Genomic DNA, 25,218 nt, shown 5'->3' with positions numbered 1-25,218 from the left:
GTACATTTTGTACATATGTATAAACATATACACATAGTTTGTTGAGTTTTGTATTTAAGCGAGCTCTCTATAAAGTGTACTCATTAAATATAGATTTATTATAATATTATTTTATTTAAGACATTTACATACATTTTATTATATTCACATTTTAGTTTTTTACCTCTAAAAAGTAAAAATAAATTGTTTAATATTATTTTAATAATGAAGCTTGTGTATATTCTCTAGGCTATTTACCTTTTTGATAAATAAATAAATATTTCAAATTTAAATCGTTTTTGCAAACTTATCTTACTTGTTTTAATTTTTCTCACAAATTTTATTAACATTTAATCTTATTAATATTTTTATGTGAAATCCAATTTATTCGACCACAACAGTGCACGTAGCAATAATAATTAAACATGTCGTTTTTCCTTTAATATTATAATATTTAACATTATACCATTTAATATTTAACATTATAACCATATAATGTATCATGAATAATAACATCTATTAGCAAACCTAAATAAATAAATCACATAAAATTTTTTAAACAGTCACAAACAAAAATTCTCATTTTGGAAAGTATTTTATTAAGTTATAATTAAAACAAAACAATTAAAAACACAACTTTCTAACTACAATACAAATTAGTCTTTCTATAAGACATAGAAGACTAACATCCCATTTCCGGAAGTCGTTTTTTGATTTGACCTTTTATGTCTAATGTTTTCTTGAAATTATTCGAGGTGCGTCAAATTTATTTCCGTTTAATGTAACGTAAATTATAGGGAGTGGTTTACTATTCGAATATCTGTTATAGTTTTAAAATTAATGATATAATAATATAAAATAGATTCTTAAAAAAAATATAATAAACAGTATTTATATGTATTGTATTTGTATTTACTTAATATATATATCATATATACTAGTATAAATTATGAAATATATAAAAAAATATGTAATTATTATTGGTTGATTTCTAAGCAGGATAAATATATCTGTACATTTCATTATATTTTATTAACACATACATAATCTGTAATTAAAATGGTGGGAAAGAGTAGGTAACTACTGAATTTCTTACCTGTTCTTCTCGATAGCATCTACTTTCCGAACCACTGGTTACTTTACATCTAATTCAACATTGTAACATGATTATTCAAAAGGGCTTTTAGAGCCTACTTGAAACTTGCATAGATATTCTCATATTAAAAAGTATTTTTAAAGACACGGTAATGTTATTTGACTGAATGTGAAAGATACGAACCAAGTTACAGTTTTAGTAAATATCCTAGGCATCTCAAGTTAACAAGTCAATAAGATTTCGACGTCAAAATATATATTTTAAGTAAACTAATAAGTCTATTACACACTGATGCAGATGTTTATCAATTTGTTAATGGTCATCAATTAAAAATGACTGTTGGAATACTATCTATATTCGTTACACAGACGGACTGATCAGTTATAAGTGATATATTACAAATTATACACGCATTCACTTGAATTAAAATGTCCGTTGTTAAAAGTAAAACTTGCATTGGACTTCGGAATGCAATTTTGAACCAAAAAACGCATAAAAAGCATTGAATAAACTTTGGCTACCAAAAGGATAATAGTAGTTATAATGCAAAATGTTTTTAAATAAATATTACGATAATATATTGGTTTTATTTACACCGTAACTTCTTTTAACGTCGGAAATCACGTATATTTATATCTATAAATTTCTTATAAAACTAGTAGCTAGTAATGGAAATCTAAATAAATGACAGTGTTTACATCTGTTTCTATTCAGTTCGTGCTCAGCGATGTAGAGAAACATCGTGAAATCTGCATGTGGCAGATGAAAATCTGTTGCAAGTAAATCTATCAACCCGCATAGCAGCGTGGTGGCTTGAAATCATCTTCTCAAAAAGAGTGCCAGTTTTGGACCAGCAGTTGGATATTGAGTGGCTGCTACAAACTGTATTGTACTTTTATCATAAACAGAAATGTTACAGCCCACGGAGACATAAAAAAAAATATTGTGATTTAAAAAAACAAATCAATGTAAAAAAAATAAAAAATGTTACAAAATGTCTTTAAAATAGTGTGTATAAGATTATATTTATATACATATAAGTTTTATTTACGTAAGAATTATTAACATTAAGTCCTCAAAAACGAATTAAAAATAGTTACTAATGTTGGCAAGAATGCTGGCAGCATTTTCCTGAATCGCAATATGTAGTTAAACACGGTTGCTGACACTATAACAAATTATTTTCTCTTTTAAATCATAATAACTTCTATTTGTGTCTCAGATGGTTGGAATGTTTCTGCACAAAACGGTCTAATTTACAAATATCCTTCAATAGTAGCGACGGAGTCAGGTGGTTCAATCGTTTGTCGTGTTTACAGTATTATTAACTTTAGCAAGCTCTAGATATATGACCGGAATAAAACTAAATATATGAGAGGTATTGCTTTATTTATTTGCATTATTAGCCATAAAGGTTGTAAACCTTCAAATGCTTGAGCTAGAACACGTATAAAATAATATCTTAATAGTCACAATCACAGGAAGGTATATCGTTATAGAAGAAAAATAACTCAACAATAAGAAGACTTAGTATTACAATAAACATCTATATTATCAAGAATAATTCTAATATAAATAAATAAATACTAAATATTTGTCGAAGCGTGAGATTTCCCACGTAGCATAATGTTCTACATTACACAGATCCTTTCATTATTAAAACTTTAAGTATATATCATGTATCTACTTAGGCTAAAGTATCTAGGCGACTACTAAAACCACAATGCCTACTATTGTACTAAAATTCTAGTTATATAATTTTATTGCACGATCTACCTGATGAACTAACACTAAAGTAAGCGACATCGATACAAATAAAGCTATACACCTAACAAGAATATCACAATATTGCTACTTAGTACTCGAAGATGAAGATGAGGCAACACCAACTACAAATTTATCCGCAAATCGTTCTTATGTAACTTCGATTCGCGTATCCTTGCACACGCATGACTGCATCACACTACCGTTGACTTATGAAGTAATATTAACGGCACAAATAAATAACGTAGGTAGAGCCTATATATGAAATAACATCTGACATACTTTTGTTATCTGTGGCGTGTAACAATAGTCGTACGTTTAAGTCGATTCATCTGAAAATTACATGCTAATGAATTGCATTAACATAACCATCGAGATCGAGATAACTCGTCAACAATAGCGATTAATTACAAGAGGAAGAATATTTTAAATACAATTGTAAATAGTAGACATAACTCGTTACTTTCTAATTACTACCAGATATCAATAAGATAATTAGGCAAGAATTTTTATTGTAAATAGATGTTTATTTTAAGTTTATTAAGTGATAATATAATGTGAGACACGCGACATCGATCGTCGACGACGTCCGTATTGCTCGGAGGTGATGTAAGAAATTAGATAATTCAGTAAAATAAACTAAAGGTCACAAAATGAAATTTTATTTACGATAAAAGTAATGTCACTAACAGTCTATTAAATTACGACATTTACATGCATTTTTAATGGTTACTTGAAGAGATATTAAGATAAAACTACTAATGTCCCCTTAAAGTCATGAATATTTAAATATAATGAGTGAAAAAGTAGATTGTAGAATCGCCTATAGTAAAAAAATATCTTATTAAGTAGAAGTAATACATCACAGTTAATAAACTTTAAAAAAGTCAACAGTTTTGTATAGTCTCGATTACAACCGAAGATTGCTAGAAATTTCATTAAAGACGTGACCTTACGTCGTGCGATTGCACTTGGTTACGGGTTCTAGACTAGACTAGACTAGACTAGTGTGCGTGTGTGCTTTGTCCTATGTAGGCAGCAGCGGGTGTGCGAGTTCTCCTCGACTGTGCTGCTGGGGAGAACTCGCGACAGCATTCGATCCTCCGTTCGCTAATAAAGCATCTCTAACACTTGCTTCACATTGCTCATCCACCTGAAATATTTAAAAAATATAATAGTATATCGAAAAATAGCAATACTATTTTTATTTATGATTTTTCATTTGATGTATACAATAACACAGCAATAAAATAATGAATACACAAGCATTTCCGCAACAATAAAAAGTTGAATATTACGTTAAAAATTAAAATCATCCCCATTAAATTTCAGTCAATATTCTGTAAATAATAAAACGCTTCTACATATTTAGTTGCAGTGATTATACAACATAAATATTCATTTGTTTTTTTAATTACGTTGAATAAGATAAATGATTATTATCTAGGGACAGATGTTGATACAATTAAACGGATTAGTTGACATTAACAACAATAAAATTCAATTGTAACGATTGAAACCACTTAACATCCTAAGCACGGTTTAGAGTTAATTGTTACATATTTTTGTTCCTTCTTCGTTTGCTTCAAGTCCTCTTCTTTTATAGCATTGCGACAACAATCCGGACTGCCTATCCGGATAGGGCGACAGAAACAAGTCGGCCTGTCCGGGTAGACTGTCCGGATCGTAGCGACCAGTTTTCCGGCTCTTCAAGTTTTTTTCTTTCTTGCTTATTAGAATGATTCCTAAACATAAATGCGAAATAATAATTAATACATAAAATAAAACATACATAAAAGGGAAATTAGACAAACCGCTGCCTTGCTAAAGAGCGCGTGACAATATTAATTATGCTGCTGACTTCGTTTTGCAAGTCTTATGTTGTAATGTAATTAAGTATTTATTACATTTGCACCTACACTTATCATCCAACCATTTAAAAAGTATATAATTCAGTTATCATATTATATTTTGAAATTAGAACATGAATCAGAGCGCCTTGCAAAAAGGTTAGTAGGTAGGATATTATTTCATATCAATATTAAATTATTATAATAACAAATGTACGTAATCTAAACAGAAGCATCTTATTCAAGGTGTTAGATTCATCCAATCTAAACCACATTCAGGTCGGGGTTAAGTGAAATAATATTTGTATTTACAACACTAAGGGTATAATTATAACACACTGTAAACAATGAAATATTTAAAATTTTAATATAATTTATATTTCGTGAAAACGTAAAAAAACAAATGATCGCTATTATAAAGACATATATTATTATTATTTTTTTAGCATGTAGTGATAGCATGATGCTTTATTAAGTTATTCTTGTATGGCAACCCAATATCTCGTATGAAAATATTCACCTCAGTGCCCTTTCATTTTGACAGACATGTATTAACTGGCATATATTATTTCGTATGAAAGCAACGCGGCTCGGGCGCGTTTTTTGACATCCTCCGCTTTAGATAATTCCTCTTAGATAATCTCATATAAAAATAACCATAAAAATCTCCCGAATTTACAAGTAAAATCCCAAGTTGGCAGCTGCCGCCACCGCCGATGATAAACCGTATACATATGAAAGAGCTCATACACGCTATGCCCTGTTAACAACTGCAACTGTGCGCATGTCAAAAGGTTTGAACGGGTCGATTGGACAAAACTCGAGGACGAGATCTCTTAAAAATAAATTACGCTAAATCTACTATTATACTAGTATTACTATCTACAATTAGTGTGTCTTTACCTAATTACACGGCTCTACGTCTTATGTATTGCGATGTTTATTGTTCGGTCAATCAAGGATCAATTTAGGCCTTTTTCTATTTTTAGTATATATAAATGAATATCTTCTCTGTGTTAAACGTATTTTAGATGTAATCTTGGTTGCTTCGTAATTAGTAATAGTGATCTTAATGTTACTGATATTATAGTGTTTTTAAGAATAATTCGAAACTTAATTTGAATCCTCATTTGTCGTCCTTAACAAGTTAGCTCTGCAGCTTACGCGGTTAGAAAACTTAGACAACATTTGATACTACTCGATCAGTATAGCATAATTATTGTAATGGCATATTATCTTGAGAAAACGCTACAGATATTGATTTTTTTTCATTGTATAAAAATTCTATCTGATCTATAATGTAATAACAATTAAGAGACTCATTCCTGAATGTTTTTAAATAAATTGGAATACTCCCGCCATATGCGTGAGTATTCCAACAACCTTAAAGTTATTATAATTCAAAATAATATATATTGATAATTTTGATTGAATCAGTAACAATCATTGTATAAGTACGAGAAGTAAAAGTAAAGTTAAACCTGTGACAAAGTACCTATTTTTATACCAAAATTCCGCAAATATATTTATCAATTCATAAAGTTATATCTTATCTTTAAAAAAAAAAAACATTAATAAACAAAGCATATTGTTCGATATAATTGTTAAATTTCAGGCAGGATGTATAAATTTAGTGCTAATTATTTATAAACTTATATTATTAAATAAGCAACTACTGAATTTTTGCATTAGTTCTACATTGAGAACTTACAAAATCTTGTAAAATTACGGTTCAAAAGGTCTTGTATGAGCCTATTTGATTAAGTATATTATGATTTTTGAATTAGTTAAATCATTACTTCCCCTCAAAAAAGGAGACTTGGCCGTGGCAGTGGAATATTTATAGATTCTTACTTTAATTCTATAGCATCAAATGTAAAAGATATGATACAAATGTTAGTCTTCATTATACCGAAAAGTTGGAAAAATCCCTGCCACTTCATTTTATGAATATGATAGCTTTTGTTTAATGCATATCACGAGAATTCAAATTCAAGTTGTTTATGATTTTTTTTCTTTTATAGTTTTTATCACGTGTAATTATTTATGCCAAAATAATATTCAATTTTATTTTAATTCAAGGCCGTAGAAGTAGAAAAACTCTCAAAATAATTATGAGCGCACGTCATTAGAATAAGATAATTATTTAGATTTATGTATGATAAATGTACACTTACGACTGGATTATCTGTTAAGCCGGTGGTTCCTTCGCGTTTGCCTTGCAAGTAATACGTCATAAGTTGCCCTTTTCCTTTGACGGCGACAAGTCCTCGCTGTTCGAAATAGTAGCCGAAACTTTGTAGAATATGACAAGTTTCCTCCGTCACCTAAAACAAATAATCCGTTATTTTTATTAACAAAATCCCACATTATTCCAATCCCATATATTACAACATGTAATTATAGTTAACTACTTTTTATTAAATTATTAACATTAAGGCCTCAAGTATATATAATTGCTTTGTTTTTTCAAAATATTTATTTGCAGTATATTAATTAATTTAATATAATTAATTTTATGAAATAAATAAACTGTAAATAAAATAAACTATTTGCAATAATGTAAGTAAAAAGTACAATAAATATGAGTCAACATCGATGTTAATGATATTTTTAAATTAAATATAAATAAAACTTATTCAATATTACATAAGCATTTAATAACAAATTCTTTAAGCATAAATTACTTATTTAAAGTACCTACACTCAGTTTAAAATAAACCTTTTATATAAACATCACTAATGTCAATAACTCATATTTACCAATTAATACAATAGTCATACAATAATACCCATAACAAGTCAAATATTTCGAAGATTGATACACGAATAATTCACGATGAACATCTTATTTTTAAAACAGACATACATACAAAATACATAGTAAGATTTTTATGTACGTAAATCGAAAATATTTTTAAAAGTTACATAAGTCGTTGTATAAGCCGAAAAGGCCCAGTGGTTTGAACACCTAAATCTTAGCCGAATTTCTTGAGGAAACTATCATGTGTTGAATAAAAATCTGCTACCAATCCATATTGGAGCAACGTGTTGGAAAAAACTCTAACCTTCACTTTAAATAATGAGGAGGCCAAGTAGCTATTCATTTACAGTTCATTATTTTTTTTAATGAAATATGAATTAAAATTTTTAACACTTTCTGTAATCTGTAGTACCAATAGACAGTTTTGATTAATGTATTATTATTTTTTGGTTTGTTGTTGAATGATTGTATTATCAAAAATATTATAAAACAATTGATATTCCACTCTATGTAAACTGTGCTGCCATGGTAACGCCTATGAAACTACAGTACCCCTAATTTTAAAGTTTGTTTTAATTATTTCCTAAATCATTCTTTTAAAGACCTTTTAGTGTCTTTGTGCTACTGGTTCTTGGTTTAAATGTTTATATTATTTAATTTTATTGTGTTACAAACGGATATAAATTAACCTTTAAGTTCTTCATATCTACTTTAAGCTGAAACTGGTTAATGTAAATATCTGAAATCATCAATGCTTCCAATGAGTATTTTTACAAATTATCTAATTTACGATTATATATTCCTTTTTATTGAATAGACTTTTAAAACTCCGCACTACGACCCACGAAGATGGATCAGTGATCATTGATGAAATCCCGCGGAACAGCTAGTAAAGTTATACTAGTTCCCGGTACGATATAAACATACATTATACTATAAAAACACTATCACGATATGAAAGTGCCGTGCCAATCGTTCTAGTAATTTTCACCTGAGGACGGATGAACTACCATATAAACTTCTTATTTAGTGTTATTATTGTTAAGATTTTTTTTATAAATACAGTACACTTGTCTATTCAGTAGATCGCATCTATTTATTACATATGTATATAAATATAATTTATAAAAACTAGACTTCAAAATATTGCTAGCCATGCAGTGTAAATTTTAGAAATGCAATAGCCATCACTTGTATCCCCATTTTCATCTCCAACTAAGTATACTCAAGTTATGACTTTAACGATAATTGAGCTATAATGAGATCAAGATCACTACGACTTTCGTATCACGGTTAAACGTATTTATTTCAGCTGTACTTTTACAATATATTAAACTCCATATAAAACTTTCTATAAATATATATATTATATATTTATAGAAAGGGAACAAATTTCTTTAATCTAAACTCTATAGTGAGGACTGAGGACAAGGATAAGTATTTAAAAAATATTTTAATTTACATTATAAATTCCTAATAATAACATGACGACATATAAACCGATAACATATTGATCGTTTTAAAAGAAAACCTTTTTTTACTTTTTTAATAAAACGTAAACAAAAAGAAAAGCGTTAGTACAATAATATCGTACATTATTTAGTAATTCGGATGGATACGCGACAAGTGAAATTTAGAAAGCATCGATACCTGTATGCAGCCCGCCTTGCCCGTGCTCTCCATGCGCGAGGCCACGTTGACGGTGTTGCCCCAGATGTCGTAGTGCGGCTTCCTGGCGCCGATGACACCGGCCGTAATGGGCCCGTGGTTGACACCCATGCGCAGCACGAAGTGGTTGAACGACTGCTCGTTGATGGCCGCCAGCACTCGCTGCAACTCGAGCGCAAACTCCACCAAGCAGGCCAAGTGCGCCCAGCGGACCAGAACTCCGTCGGAAGGCTAAGCGGTGTCAATAAAGAAAGATACGTTTTAGATACCGTCGAATACCGAAGTCGTGAAAGCATTAAGCATATTTATATACATTATTTATTGTTAGTTTTCTTTTAAGACGACTTTAAACTACATTTTATCCATTAGGTATTTGACTATAAACAATTATACGCTACTGTATAATGATCTGACATGTAGTTTTTGTTTGTTAAATGCGAGATAAAAGAAACACACACGATCACAAATATAAATAGGCACATACATTACAAACAAATGGAGAAACAAAGATCTCTCTGAAAATTCAGATGAAAATGGAGATTAGAAAATATAGCCTGATATACTTAAATGGGACTTTAATGATGCAATGATAACAGGTATAGTCATGTGGGGCAAGTGTACGCAGCGGGACTGACCCCAACAACCCGTCCGTAGTAACGCACGGCGAACAGGACACCGCAGTAGATAGGGCACGGCCCTAGGAAGTTTCATCACCATTCCCCAAACCGGGAGGATGCGTGAACTACCGAGCACGCAGCGGGTAAGTGTGCGCATATTAAAAATCTAGAAAATGGAATATAACAACAGAGCACGATCCCCTTCCCTCATTACCCCGCGCGACTCGGCACGAAACGCATGTGTGACGCCGGCCGTTCGTTCCACCATTTTGAATTCAAGGGTAAGTGAAGTTTTTTTGCACAAATCATTACGTTTGTTAATGTTAATTTTGTAAAGTTTGTCATGTAAACTAACTTGAAATATTTTTTGAAAAATTGCTTACTTTCTTCGTATACCACGTTTTTTGTAGTTTGATTAAGAGTTAATGTTTTATTGCTTGGATGACGCAATTATGAACAATTTTGGTCGTATCCCGATATGACCGCTTGGGTTAAGTGTACGCAGAAGCTTGTCATGTACGTGTGCACTGTGACACATCTTTATTTGAAAAAATGACTGACATAACAACGATCATTCCACCTAATTTAACATTTTCAATATGTTCTGCACCTTCAACCAGCAAGGCACAAGTACCATTGACGACTATCCAACCTTTACCTAAGGCTACTTTACAAAACAGACGAAAAAAAGGCAAGAAGTCTATAATTGCTACCGAAAGCCCTTACAAATTGGGTTTAGAAGAAAAGAGAAGAAGAAAAATTAGCCAAAAAGAAAATACGATTGGATTTAAAACAGAAGCTAACAACAAAAAATACTGTTATTAATGAAACTAAGACTAAGAAAACTAAGACTGTTAGAAATAAGAATAAAGAAAATGAATACTTTTGTCCCCTGTGTGGCGAAAAATATATTTATCCACCGAATAAAGACTGGATTCAATGCAGCGTTTGTGAAAATTGGTGGCATGAACAATGTACTAGCTTTGAGAAAGGCAATTTTGTATGTGACCTTTGCAATAAGGAGTTTTAGGTTTTGTTGTTTGATCTCATTCTTAATTATTATATTCTTTTGTGGTGTAGTTGTTACTATAAGCGATGATTGTGAGCTTAAAGTTTTATAAATACAGTATTTCCTAGTCAGAGTAGATAAAATAATACATAATTACCTCAATTTGAAGTTGCGTACACATACCGCCAGGACAGCGCACACTTACCCGCACATTGGGGTATTCGTACGCATTTTGATAACCTTCGTTTTGAATTTTTTTTGTTGATTTTTGTGACAAACTGTGTTTGTTCTGTTTATAATTTTGTTAATTAATAAATAATTTGACTGATTAACCTTTTTTTGTTTTGTTTTACTCATAATTTTCGATTTTACAGCATCACAAAGCTTCAGTGCGTACACTTGCCCCACATGACTCTACATAGTTCATTAATACCAACATCGATTTATTCTCCTAAAATTTAATATATACTTAATACATTTTTTAAATGACTGACGAAAGTACAGCTTAAACCGATCGGTCTTAGAGGATAAAAATTCTGCACTGGAATTAATTATGGAACATAAGTGAGCGCTATGGAAGGTATTACAAAATTCATCACACAAAAGGCTTCATATGAGAATGAAAAGTTCTTCATTTTTGAAAAGATAGTTAGAAGTATGAAAATTTAATGTTAGCTTCTTCTGCTATGTATATTATTAGTAATATCAGCGTAAAAGATAATTATTACAGATTTTTGCAAATTCATCACCTAAGAGTTGGAAAAAAATGGGCCTGGGTGTCGTTTTAAAGTAAGAATTATAGGAAACAGTATTTAGGACTTTGTTTGAAGTAAAAAATATTTAGTACAGCGTTTAAAAAAAAACAATAACTAAGTTAGTATTTTTTTAGCGATGTTTGTTATTTATCTAATTAAGAAAGTTAATTTTAATATTTATATTTCAAATTTTTAAGCAGTATACTTATTGTTAATATTATTTAATTTATTTTAAGTTAGTTTTTGGTACAAAGTGTTAGGTCCTAAACAATATATAGGTTATAGCAACTTATGCAGTTTAAAAGAAACTATTAAAAAATGATAATCATTTTTTATATTTATCATTTGAATCGTATTTTGGCCGTAAATAGTATACGTAAGTTTGGTTGCCGACATTTTACTATTTTTTGTAACAGTTTCTGGAAATCAAATCTCAGCTTAAAATGAGGTATTCCGTTGATTCACTGTAGACATTTTTTTGGTTCAGGGTTACACCTGAGAAAGTGTGCCGTGACCGAGGAAAAAAATGAGAGTGTAGGGAATGCAGGTAACCTAAAAACTTTGATACTAAAAAAATATCAGTAGGTAGTATGTTTCCGATGGGATTTCCCATCGGTATACGGCTAAGGTATTACCATAATTTAAAGCTTACCTATTATGATTTATACTGAGTATATAACTACATGAGTAGTATATAAATATTACCTACATTACGAAGTAATATTAATTGATGCTTGTTTCCTAAAAAATAAATTGATCCCATAAAAGTTATCTCTAAATTCGTAATAGACGGTAAAATAAATCAAAGAAAACTGTTAGTGTTTATTTTTCGCCTCCATCTGTAACGACTATTAATTTGAGTCGCACGTTATCTAGATTTATTTTTCCTTTATACACAATGATTTATTATTATGACACTGTCATTTGTATGCTAAAACATATTCTACGTCTTTTGTGTCAGTTTACCAAATTTTAGCTGGATTAGTCTCATATATTAAGACGTAAATATCAATTAATATATGTTTTACTTTAATAGGTAGTCTCCAGCTCAATTTCTTCATGGTATTACCCGCATAGTACCCGTGGTACACGTATAGTACACCATTTTAAGTTCACTTTAATGCGATTTTTATTACTTAACATTCATATTGATTCATAATTTTCTACAAATTGAAACTTTCAAAAACTCTACTTTATGAACATCATGTTAAACAATTATGTTTATAATTTTTTTTTATACGTAGAAGTACATAAATATTTTTGTATTATATACCTGCATCTGTCGAGTGGGATTTAGGCCTGACGCAGCCATGTAAGTAGAGCTTATTGTTTTTATTTTTATGATGTCCTTGCTGAATTTGGCGTCTTCTAGCAGCTGAAATGTGAATGATATTTGATAAAAATACTATCGATATCAAAGTAAGCATTTTAACCACTACAGCGTGAATACTCACGAGATCGAAGTCCGATATAACTTCGTTGAGAAATCGTAAACATTCTAGGCCTTGATTATTGACCGTCTCTTCCGAGTAAAACTCTGCAACGAACAAAAACACCGGAATTAGAAAATATCGGCGGTCATGTATCGCGCCGGCGCTCCGGCTCGGCTCACATATCGACCTGTAAAGTTGGGCATGGAGGCGAACAGCACGCCGACCTCGGCGTAGCTCTGGCTGTACAGGTCGGCGTGGTGGTGGCGCGCGCCCATGAAGTGGCGCGCCACGTGCGGCGGCAGCACGTTGTGCACCAGCGCCTGGTTGCGGCGCCGCAGGTCGCCCGCCTGCTCCGCCTGCGCGCGCATGCGCTCCCCGCGCGAGTGCCGCGCGCGCTCCAGCGCCTCGCTCTGCCGACAACGACGCGCTATTAATAACCGACGCGACGCGAGCTCGGCGCGGACGATCACTATACTCACGTATCTGTTATACACGAGCAGTGCGATGGCGACGATGAGCAGCATCAAAATGTGTCGCCCGGTGTGTATCTGAGCGCTGAAAATATTTCGATTTCATAACTGATGAGTTTACTTTCAAATTTTGAATATTTCTGGTATTCAGGAATAATTTAAAACTGTTCTCTAATGTCATGAACGTGTCAGAGTATTCACTATATAGTGCTAACGTCTTTCGTTAAAAATATCTCTAGATTATAATTATTTTGATGAAAACAGGAGGCTCTCACAGAACATCGTAGAGCGCCTCGTCGTAGTCGGAGGTGGCGTTGTAGGGTAGTCGGAAGGGGTCGCGGTCGAGCGTGGGGCGCGAGGTGAGCAGCGCGGGGTGCAGCGCGGCGGGCAGCGCGTGAGCGGCGGCCAGCGCAGCCAGCAGGGCCGCGCGCGCGCCGCCGCCCAGCGGGGACACCCACAAAGCGCCACAAAGCGCGCCCGCGCCCACCTACAAAAGTCGGGGCTAAGCCAGTATCTTTTCTTCGAAGTCTTCTGTCGTCATTGAATCTAAATAACGAACGAGCTAAACCTTTATATTTTTTCAGTTTCGTTTGGTTTCGTAACACAGCGGGTGATTGATGATACATCGTTTGCACGGTTTCGACGGTTCATAGTAAAATAAATTCTCTTCGTTGAAAACGTATACAAAGGATATATTTAGACGACTGGACTTTTCGAGCGAATAGAATTATTTTCACTGCTGTATGTTTTAGTTTTTTAACAGCGAGGCATAAATTTACTGAAATTACAAACAATTCATAAAACTTACGTGATAATAATATGATGGATGTATACAACGCCGGGCTCCGCTATGAGCGGGTGCGTCGTCTCGTAAATCGTCTTCTAATAACGTCTCGAAACTACCGCAAATTATCTGTATTGGAAATAATTTAAATTGTGCTATGTATATTTTAATACGCAAAAAAAAAACCTATATTATAAGGAATAAATCGACAGCCGAACCTTAGCTCAGTAGTGAGACATTTACAGGCCACTACTATGAGTATCTATAATATAAACTAATACCTCCTTGTACAAAGACTCATAAATAAAAAAGAGTTAATTTCTTACCTTTGAGGTTTTTAAATGAACCACATTCTTTATTTAGATTTTAGACCAATAAACGAACAAACGTTGAACGGTTGTCTACTTCGGTAGATTTTCAATTACATGCGTACCTATTTATATGTATACTTATACTACACAATTTTCAAAAAGTGCTACGTTGTGTCAAAACCTCGACACACGTTTTCAACTCGCACTGTCTATATTTTAAAACAATTATATTGAAGGTATTTAAATGAGATGGATGAATAGTTTGGCGCAACAGCCAGTGGAGATCTCCTATATCGATTCTATAACGCAATATTAATCTTGTTTGATGCGAATATTTCATACTGGCCAAATATACATAACGTCGAGCGTTAAGAGTATGTGTCTGTTTTCTCATAATACTTTTTCAGCCGAGGCTACTTCTCGCACTTATGACAAACGTATGAATATTATTGAAAACGATAATTTTAGGTATTACTAGTTGCCATCCATAGCTTCTACCGAATTTAAAGGGAGTGCAGGTGTTAGATATATTTTTCCGTATAAAATGACTATAGATATAATCTATGTCCATGTCAAATTTCGTTCAGATCCCATGAGCTATTTCGGCGTAATTGAAAAACAAACATCCAATCTCAACTATTTTTAATGTTAATAATTAATAATTTTATTATTTCCAATGTATTACTGTTTTCCGAACTGGAAAAAAATAAGACGGATAGAAATATAAAAAACTAATAACGTATGTATATATGATACACATATTTGTAGCTTTTAATTTACTTTCGCGAAATTTTATTATACTTTACTTTTTTATACTTAAAAACTTTACATGATAAAACAAAAACACATTAAACTGTCTTCCATAAGAATACAAAATACACTGAATTTTATCTTTCAAACTTCTTCTTCCATTCAATCCTCGTAGGAGATTAATTTAGACTTCCTGTGCAAAATTTCATCCATTTAGACCCTCCGGTTTAGGCAGTGCGTTATATGCCTGTCGGACATTTCAAAGTTTTTTAAGTAGATTTTATATACAGTAGGTACAAAGTTATCTTAAATCAAAGCCAAGCCAAATTTATTTTACAGATAATCTATAAATAGCGTGTGAGTAACTAAATATATAATTGTATGTAAATATACAAAATAAACTGGGCACTAACTTCTAACAGTTTGGTACAACATACAATTGAAACCTTCTAATAAAATATAATAATTTTTACGTATTGTTTCGTTCAAAAACGGCATTATTATTTTTTTAAAGTTTTAAATCGAGTAGTAGTTTGGGATAAGAAAACTATTTTACTCGTAATAAAATCAAAGTGCAGCATTATTACAACAATTTATGTTGGCCTATTATTGTTAAAGTTGATATTTTTTATGTGCAAGCTGATCTAAGTTGAATCAGAAAAATCAGCCGCAGTACAATTTTTAATTTCGAACCAATTAAATTAGTTTAAAAACCTTCAAATACGCTTTCATCCTTGTATCTACTGCGATAATTTATAATACTAAATGCTTAAGTGTTTTCTCGAGTATATATTTTTATTAATAATATCTTATATATATGTATAATACGATTGCTAAAATATAATAACGATCCGATATTACAGAATGCCCCACATCTTTATTTTCTTATACGTAGTAGTAGGTAATAATGATGATAAATATTTCTCATTTTTAAATAGAATAATGGCATACCATCGTAAAATAGTAAAAAAATATCGTAAATGCTAATAAAATGACGGTGGGATGTAAAATATATTTAAGGAAGTTAAAAAAGGGCCCAGGCCCCGAAACGAACATTGCCTAGGGCGCGATTAATCCGGCCCTAGGTAGGTATTCTAAATTGGAAAGTGTAAACGGTAATATTTATGTGCAAAAAAGTTTTTAACAAATATGTTATTAATATTCTAAAAAGATAATACTGTGTGACAGAAAAGTTGAACTAAGGCTATCGGGACGATAACAAACGCCATTAATTAAGCGCTAACGTAAACTGCATTACTTTATTAGAAACTACAAAAACGATTCGATAAAGAAGTATGGGCTGTGGCTCAATTCTCAAATATAAATAATTTTAAATAATCAAAATTGGTTGTCATGTTATTGATAATGTTTTCATGATATTAAACAGCATCTACGAATATCATAATTATACTGCTAATAGTCTAACACACGAGATATATTTTTTTAAAACAGCTTTTATAGGTCAAACATAATATGGGACCTCTTTGGGATCCACCTCAGTCGATAACGTTAAATCAGTCCAACCATCGGTGAACATAAATAAAAAATACGTACGCTTCATATACACGTAGGAACATATAACCTCTTTCTTTTGAAGTCGATTAAAAATAGAACGTTAAGCCAGATAAAAGAAATAAAGTATATAATACTCACCAAAGGAGCAATGTTCGCAGCAACAAACATCGCTATGTTAAACACGCCACAAGTCAATTTCCAGTAAGGTGATATTGTTTTTTTCTGGAAAAAAGTATTATATGACATGTACGTGGATAGTGCTGCTCAATGAGATTAATATTTTTTACCAATTAAACTTTAACAAAAACTTTACATCATATTAAATTAGTATCTATTCATATATTATATGGTACTATTAGTCTTTAAATGGTGGTGGGTAAAATATAAATTTTTCAATGGCTACGAAAATAGCCTATGACCAACACTCGCATTAAATGTGCTAAATTTTAAGCAGAACTGTTCAAAGTATCATTTGGAATTAAAAAAATACTTTTAAACGACGCAAAACTTACATCACCTTAAGTATAAAAATGTGAAGATATAGACTATACTTTGGCCGGCAAGTACCTTATACTGCACGTATCTGTAGCAGGCGTAGTAGACCACGTTGATGAGGCCGGTCTCGAGCACGAGCGCCAGATAAACGGCGTGCAAGGACCAGGTGTGCGGGACGGCGAAGCTGGCCAGCGCCACGACCGTGGGCAGCAGTAGCAGCGGCGGCGCCACGGCCGTGAGCGGGCACGGGTCGCGGCGCCGCGCGAAGCCCGCCTCCGCGTCGGTCGCCTTGAACGTCAGGCACAGCGTCGTGGCGTCTGCGAGCTCCCTGCGCACGGGAATCGCTACCCTCAATTCCTCGCCCGTACGCCGTGCTCCGCGAGACTCTACCTCTTACTGATACGGTACAGTGACAGATGGCAAAGGCCGCCAATACAGTTCAAGAGATACTTTGCAGATGGATCGACTCAATGATAAATCATGAGGTATTTTGAAAAAGTTAATTACATACATGTACAAGTTGATAAACAAATTACGATTCATGTGTTCTAATTATTCTACAGTAACTGTAGTGGTGTACTTTCAAAAGCAGGTGAACAAGCTAAGTAACATTTTAGAACTTAAGAAACATGCTGAATTTTTTTTCAGTGTTTTTGTCTATTATTGCCATTCCAAATATAATATAATACAATACAATACAATAGAATGAAATAATCGTAGTATAGACTCACTTGTCGTCATCTCTATTGACGAGTTCTTCTTCTAACATAGCGAGAATTTTCACGTCCTCATTGTCCTTGCTCTCATCTTGCGGTGATAGAACCTACGAATAATGTACGAAGCGTATCTATGTAATCGAAAAGCAACAAATCAATATGAACGCTCGTGGTCGACAGCTCAGTCTGGTGCTCGAATGTTTCTAACAAGCTTTATAACTTGATGAATGATTTTTTTTCTTTCGAAAAGCAATGGTTATAAACGGATAAGTAGAAATGTAAACTAATGCGGACCGCGGACCTAGTGGCCTAGTGTCCTATATTCGGCTGCAGCCGGAAGGGGCCGGGCGGCCGGGGGTAGAACGAGTGCACTCACAGAATCCTCGTCGTCGTCTTTGAGGTCGGAAAGCGCGTCGGCGTCGTCCCCTCCCTCGCCCGCCTCTCCCTCCGGAGCACTTTTATCTTCACTGCCCTGATACTATAAAGTTATTTTTTCTTTACAATCTAAACATATTCAGAATATTATACAAAATGAAGAACGATTTCAATATTTAACAAAGGATAGTTTCACTGTATTAGTATTAATCTATGATATCTATCAATAAATAAAAATAATCTTGTTATAAAAAGCCTTTAGTCTGCAAGCCTTTTTTACTATCAAGCATATCGAGTGTTGTCATTCAATCGTGATAAGCCATGCTCCACCTTTTCTTCTGACCATAACACTTAAATCGATATTTGTTATGAATACATCTATATGCACGTAGTGTTTTGCAACTCAATAAATGTCTCATAACTAAAAATATAATATTCTCCAGACTCAATCATCTTTATTTTTAATTGATCCAAATTTGATAAGCAGATAAATGAAATAGATCAACTATAAACTTATGTTTTTTAATAAAAAATGGACCTGAAAAACTATTAAATACAAAGTTTACAAACAAACAAATATATTGACATTTTTTCTATATTGATGATTTACGAACTGAGGGAAAACAAATTTTTTAACTAAATAAAAAAAAGTTAAATAATAAAAACTATTATGCAAATAAGTCTACCCAATTGACCTATTTTATGTCCTAAAGCTTTCTACGAAATTGATTTGGGTCGTGTTTTTTATGAGATTTCAGTCAATTCCACTTCGGTATATTTTAAGCTGGCTGTAAGAGTATAATTAATTAAAGTATCATTGTTTTCCGTACATCTTAATTAGCAAAAATAGTTTTAAATATTATAATTATATAAATACATATATAGAGTACGTATGTATACTTATGCAATATACTGTATGAGTAATATAATAAGTATCTGTGACTAATATTGAAATGACAGCTATGGCCATTAGACTATAATTTTAAAATTAAATGATATATTATGGAATACAAAGGAATGTTGTTTAAATGTAGATAAGTAGTAAAATATCGACTGACCGGCTTGAGAACGCGAACAATGAAGTAGGTCTTGACACCCGCTTGCCGCAACATTTCCTCTCGGCGTTCACCGTGCGCTGGCTCTACTTCGAACTCGTCGTTCAGGAAACTCAAAGTCACCTCCGATACATGCACACGCCTGAAAAACATTCATTCCTATTATACGTATGACAGTAGACCTTTTAATGTCACTTCTTTTTCCAAAATTTTTTTTTTGGAAATCACTCAAACTAACTATACATAAGTACATTTTTATAATTTCGTTGTACCATTTCTGATATATATTACACTCATGAAGCTTTTATATTGAATAAAATGGAATGTTATGAATGATTTAGGTCAGTTTTTATGACCAAAAATGTAATATATAATTGGACATAAAATGGTTCATTAACGAATTCTGCGACGTGGAAAATCACCATAAATCTTCAATATAGCGCGGAGAATTCGTAACGGAAACTCGTCAACTAGTCCCGCTATGGCGTTTATAGATGACTGTGCAGAGAGATAATAGGTCAAGGACGTAGTTACGTATGACCAATCGGATATAGGAAAGATGTTGTAGTTAGTGAAATGTACTAAAGAACGCGGCATCAACTATCAATCATGTACTATCATTGAGTATTTTACTATTCCTTAAATGGTACTCAACCTAATATGTATTGGTGATTTCTCAATCGGATATACGAAATTGTGACCACTCACATTAAGATTTTAAGAAATATTAACTACTCCAAACCAAATTTATATGCCGCGAAACATAGGATCTAAGATGCTATGTCCTTTCTGTTGGACAAACCAATACACAACTTTCTGGTAGAGTTTGGTCGTCGAGTAAATGATGAGTAGGTAATACTAACCCAATCGGGTTGACACAAAGCGCCACCACCAATACATTATAAAAATGTGACTAACATATATATTTTCTTCAAAAAACCTTTCTGTATAAAATAGTTGTGAAGCTTAAAGTAAATACATATACACACTATAATGGTAAAGACTAACCCAGCCATTCCACTGCTCTCCATTTTGTTTGCAAGCTCCACATCCCGTGAATACACATCGAACTGCCACTGCCGTTGTCCTAACACACCCGCTAGTACTGCACCCGTATGGATGCCCACTCGCATGTCCACGGGTGAATTTGTTTTTTGTTGAACATATCTATTTTGAAAATTAGTTTTCAGTTTCAGAAACTCAGTTGATGAAATCGTTTTCTGATAGAGATCATGCGTAACACAAAAAATAATGAATTATATTATTACAGCTCATTCATTAGAGTTTTATAAAAAAGGCATATAGTATTTTATAACTAAGGCAATAATAAGGGCTTGGGTTTTTAATACATGGCCAAAATTTTACGCGAGCAAAGTCACATAACAAGTAATTTTTATTAATATACAATAAACTATTGTTTTTGTGGATTGTGTATTGAGACATTTTAACTCTAGCAAAAGTCATAACTATCGTTAAAAAAATGATGCTATAAAAATAAATCAATTGCATTATATTATTATTTCATATTAATTATACTTACTTAATTGCCTTAACCATTGATAATCCCATGTGCACACAGAGGACAGCATGATCGGGTCGCTCCACGGGAGCGCCACTTATACAATAGTAACAATCGCCCAGAATTTTAATTCGCAGCTGCTGATATTTCTATGAAAAAATATATTTCTTCTAATTATAAAATCTTTATTAGATATATTTTAATATAAAATAAGTCACACTCACTTCAGCGAGACGATCAAATCTTGCAAAGAGTTCGTTTAGTATTGCAACCAGATCTTGTGCTGAATATGTTGAAGAAATCGCTGTAAACCCCACAATGTCAGCGTACAGGATGCTGGTATGACGTTAACGGCAGATATAGTAAGCAATCATATGAAAACCTTTAAAAAATCCTATTTAATAACTTACCTAACATTTTCATGTCGTGACATGTATATTTTTTTAAATTGTGTATCTATAAGGCCTAAATCCTGTCTCATCTGCACAGCAACGTGTTCTGGAAGCACCGATAGTAACAATCTTTCCTAAAACAAACGTGATCGATGGTTATTATTTACCTGTATTACAAAAAATACAGCATCGAAAAATAGCTTCTGCCATTGGCCGTTTTCTACATATTTTCGGAATACAACTAACATTTTCTTTTTAATATAACACAATAATAAAATAAAATTTTAAGTATTATTTTCTTTATTTAAATCATCAAATATCGATAAAATGATGAGCTATGTTAGAATTCGACGTATCAAACTTACTTGTTCTTTGCTTTGTTGTTCAATTGTTAATTTATCTCGCAAACTTCGTTTCGTCTCTTGAAAAGAGCAACGCTGTTGTTTTTCGTTTACAGTATAAGCGGTGCCTCCCAACAACGTAGCTCCTAATAAGAGGCAAGCGTTTGCTATTTGCTGTCAAAGAATTGTACTTAGTTACAAAATAATCATATTACGAAGTTACATAAATTTGTAGAAAATGTTAGGTACCTGCAAGTAAAAATCATCGGCGAGTCTACTTTCCGCTGTGGAAGCATTGTAATACTGGACCGCTAAATATGCGGCAAATGATAATATGCTATATATTATCAGAAGCATGAAATGAAATGGTAATGTTGCAAGTGTGAAATATTGCAGCACAACTGCCCAACCGAGTAACTCGTTGTAGGAATCCCCAAGGCGTCGTGAGGCACTCACTAAAAGTTGCATCCACAGAACGAACCAAGCGACATGGTTCAGTGCAGATCGAGCGCGGCTAATAAAAGCGTATATAGCTGTCAGTAACAGGTTGACTACCAGAGCTACTGCCATTAACGCATAAGCGAAATGGAGATCTCGTTCTCCAGGTACAAGGGCCGCGAATGTTTGAAACAGTACACCAATCGCGAGTAGCCGGAGTATGGCACGTTGTCTTTGTCGTTGTGTGTATGCTAAATATAATTTCTCTTCTGATAAATCGGAAAACCTCCATGGTGGCACGAAACAAAACCAACAGGCGCTCTTCTTTAATGTTCGCGCTTGCACAGATTTCTCCATATCGTTAGCGCTCTACCATGTTAAAATAATTGAAAACCGACACTGATATTACCATCTTTATTAAGCAACTTTTCTACACATCCACTTTATAACAATACATTAGTTTCTTTAATTTAGTCACTCGGTGAAATCATTTGAAAATATTTTTTATTCATTAAAATATGTATGTTATATTTTTGTTGAGCCTTTCATAGAAAGCATATTAACAAAACCTATTGTATACTTTTAAAGTGTCAGCGACGAAGTTAAATGAAATATTAAAAGTAATCAAGAAATATTCTGAAATATTAATCGTTAACGCGAGTAAAGCCATTGTAGACATATCGTAGCTCACAAACCATCAAGCGGAGACTTTCCGTTAGCAGCGGCCTGATCGAGGACGCCTGTGTAATGAATAAATTACACGCTGAAACATTGTTCCGATATCCGTTCATTAACTCGGCCGTCTATTAAACATAGCTCACTCGAGGTTTTCTCCAAAGACATACGTAATACCTACTAATTTCAATATTGACAATCGTTTTGAGTCAGAGCATATATACATAAATAAAAGAGTGACCGTGAAAATCATAACAGACGATATTTGTTTCTCATATTTCTATATGATATACATATATTTCTTACGAATGAAAATATTTTTCAGGCGGACCCTATTAATTGTTAATGAATAGAATGAACTATTTGCAAAATATAATTTTATTAGTTGACTTACTGAATACATTTAAATAAATTAAATCAGCTACGTCATCATCATACTTAATATTATTGTTTTATTATAAAACTTTACTGTCATCTATTTAGATATTGCAAATTATTTTAAAATTATGTTTAACCATAAAAGCCAAAATGTTTGCTTCTTCTTTTTGGATATTTAATTTTATACTCATATAGTAATAGTGTTACTTATAAATTTATATAAAATACAAGTACAACACTATAACATTATTTATAGAAATTCTGCATTATAATTTATAAATTCATTGAAATACATGCAGAAATAAATAAAATTTTAATTTATTGCATTAATTAAAGATGAAAGAACTCTAATAAAGAAAATCTTCTATCTTTATTTGTTAGCAAGTACGTTTGAGAGACACAAAGTACAAAATATTATTTTCATAATCAATATATGTATATTAATATTAATCTTACAAGGTCTACTTTACAAAAATCTCTACATAATCAATATACAATGTGCCATATTTGTGTTTAAAAATCATTTAAATTGTAAATACAAAAATCTTAATAATTTAATTAAATATTAATAATTGCAATAAATCAATTATGAGTTATTTAAAATTAAAAAAAAATTGCAAACCATGATATTTACCATTGTTCTTCGTTCGTTTATTAATATAAAAAAACTATGTAAAAAGAAACTTTTTAATCTATAATGCTTTGGGCGTTCTTTCTAATTGAGCTTATGTACAATAGGTGCCCAGTTAGGCAATATGTATGATGCTATTAGTACATACATGAAATTAAAATAACAATATAAAATCGAACCTTTTTAAATGATTGATATTAATTATTTTTTATGTTTATGTTGAAATATTTCCCGCCGAAATCGTTGTTCAGTGATGTAAGAAGGCAATCTCGGTAAAAGACTCTTGTCATGCTATTGACCCAATAATTTATAGACCACTTCACACAGTATACAATAGGTTGAAATAGATAGTTTTTGTGTGTGACGGTATTTTAGAGACTTGAGGTGATTTAATGATAATATTATACTTGAGAATATTGAGCGGTACGGGATATAAACGAGGACGCGGGCGGTAGGGATCGCGGCAGCGCAAGACGGTATGCGCACGTGCTCGCGCGCGACTGCCGCGCCAGCCGCCGCCCTCCGCAGCAGCCGTGCACCTCGCCCGCCCGACCCGCCTTGCCGGCCCTGCCGATACCGCCCTGTCGCCCTGCCGCCCTGTCGCCCGGAGCAGCTCTTGCCCGATTCATTACATCGATTCAAACAATTGATATTTCAAAAGCGCTTAAAAATGTTCAGTGATAGTAGTGTATAAACTGCTTTAACTGTTTTGAAATGAATGTAGGAAACATTTGTATAATTCTAAAACTATTACAGTTACTTTATATAAGTTACATACGATTTTCTTCTGTAAACAAGAAAATTATATATTAGTGTTCTGGCCGTGCTAAAGTAAAGTGTTTATACGTCTTGAAATCCTTAAGCCATATTCACCAGCATGTATTTTTTAAATAAACAATCAAATAACAATTATTTATGAAATAACAACGATATATTGATAGTTCACTAATAACAATTTTATAAAAAATATTTTTATAGAAAAAATTACCTATATTTACTCACTAACTATTACCTTCATAACTTCCACTTGTTAATCAGATATATAAGTATTCTTACTTAGCGCCTAAGCCGGAATTTTAATAATTTTGTTCTATTATTTTCTTGCCTTTAGCTTTGCCACTGCTGATAATGGTAATTAAGTTCTTAAGAATTATTGCATTAATTGTAGAAATTCTTAAACCAAAATCTCAAATACCCATTTTTTATCTTTACGTAACCTTAATTTTGTAAAGGAAAAATGTATAATACAATTTAATTATTAAGAACCTAAGATAAATAATGAATTTCATAGAAATCTCATCAATCATATGATATATATTCCGTGTAGATACAGCCACAATTACTTTTCTGGCTTATAGTCAATAATTAATTTCCGTAAAAGGTCTCTTAAAGATACACGTCCTTGTTTTTATCCTAAATAGTGTACATATACATACGT

The 25,218-nt window shown here is 32.4% G+C and overlaps 2 protein-coding genes across 3 annotated transcripts in view; one reads left to right on the top strand and one right to left on the bottom strand.

Moving 5' to 3' along the window:
• LOC113394605 (uncharacterized) overlaps window positions 1-25,218 on the top strand; it is an 81,481-nt gene that overhangs the window by 30,009 nt on the left and 26,254 nt on the right. The window lies entirely within an intron of this gene.
• LOC113394571 (adenylate cyclase type 8) lies at window positions 2,448-24,289 on the bottom strand. Of its 2 annotated transcripts, none has more exons than XM_026631923.2 (21): window positions 24,188-24,289; window positions 21,908-22,573; window positions 21,683-21,832; window positions 21,336-21,451; window positions 21,150-21,261; window positions 20,947-21,074; window positions 20,415-20,573; window positions 19,410-19,548; window positions 18,353-18,454; window positions 17,992-18,083; window positions 17,333-17,588; window positions 16,904-16,987; window positions 14,214-14,318; window positions 13,681-13,892; window positions 13,415-13,490; window positions 13,123-13,345; window positions 12,957-13,039; window positions 12,776-12,877; window positions 9,104-9,352; window positions 6,867-7,016; window positions 2,448-3,992 (listed from the first exon to the last, which is right to left on the bottom strand). In XM_026631923.2, exons 2-21 carry the CDS (start codon window positions 22,451-22,453, stop codon window positions 3,867-3,869), a joined length of 3,210 nt encoding a protein of 1,069 aa, XP_026487708.2. In that variant the 5' UTR covers window positions 22,454-22,573; window positions 24,188-24,289; the 3' UTR covers window positions 2,448-3,866. The 2 variants fall into 2 exon arrangements, with proteins under 2 accessions (XP_026487708.2, XP_026487709.2); XM_026631924.2 differs by having other exon boundaries at window positions 21,908-22,465; window positions 24,188-24,288.

The sequence above is a fragment of the Vanessa tameamea genome, chromosome 4, assembly GCF_037043105.1.
Source record: "Vanessa tameamea isolate UH-Manoa-2023 chromosome 4, ilVanTame1 primary haplotype, whole genome shotgun sequence".
In the NCBI taxonomy this organism is placed as follows: domain Eukaryota; kingdom Metazoa; phylum Arthropoda; class Insecta; order Lepidoptera; family Nymphalidae; genus Vanessa; species Vanessa tameamea.
This window is presented reverse-complemented; position numbering and strand designations above follow the sequence as displayed.

Excerpts from the sequence above, each read along its gene's own strand:
- LOC113394571 (XM_026631923.2), bottom strand. The coding sequence starts at position 22,453 with ATGGAGAAATCTGTGCAAGCGCGAACATTAAAGAAGAGCGCCTGTTGG. Across the intron at positions 19,549-20,414 it reads GAGAGCAGTGGAATGGCTGG|GCGTGTGCATGTATCGGAGG; the intron begins GTTAGTCTTTAC and ends AATGTTTTTCAG. Across the intron at positions 13,491-13,680 it reads GAGGCGCTCTACGATGTTCT|CGCTCAGATACACACCGGGC; the intron begins GTGAGAGCCTCC and ends AAATATTTTCAG.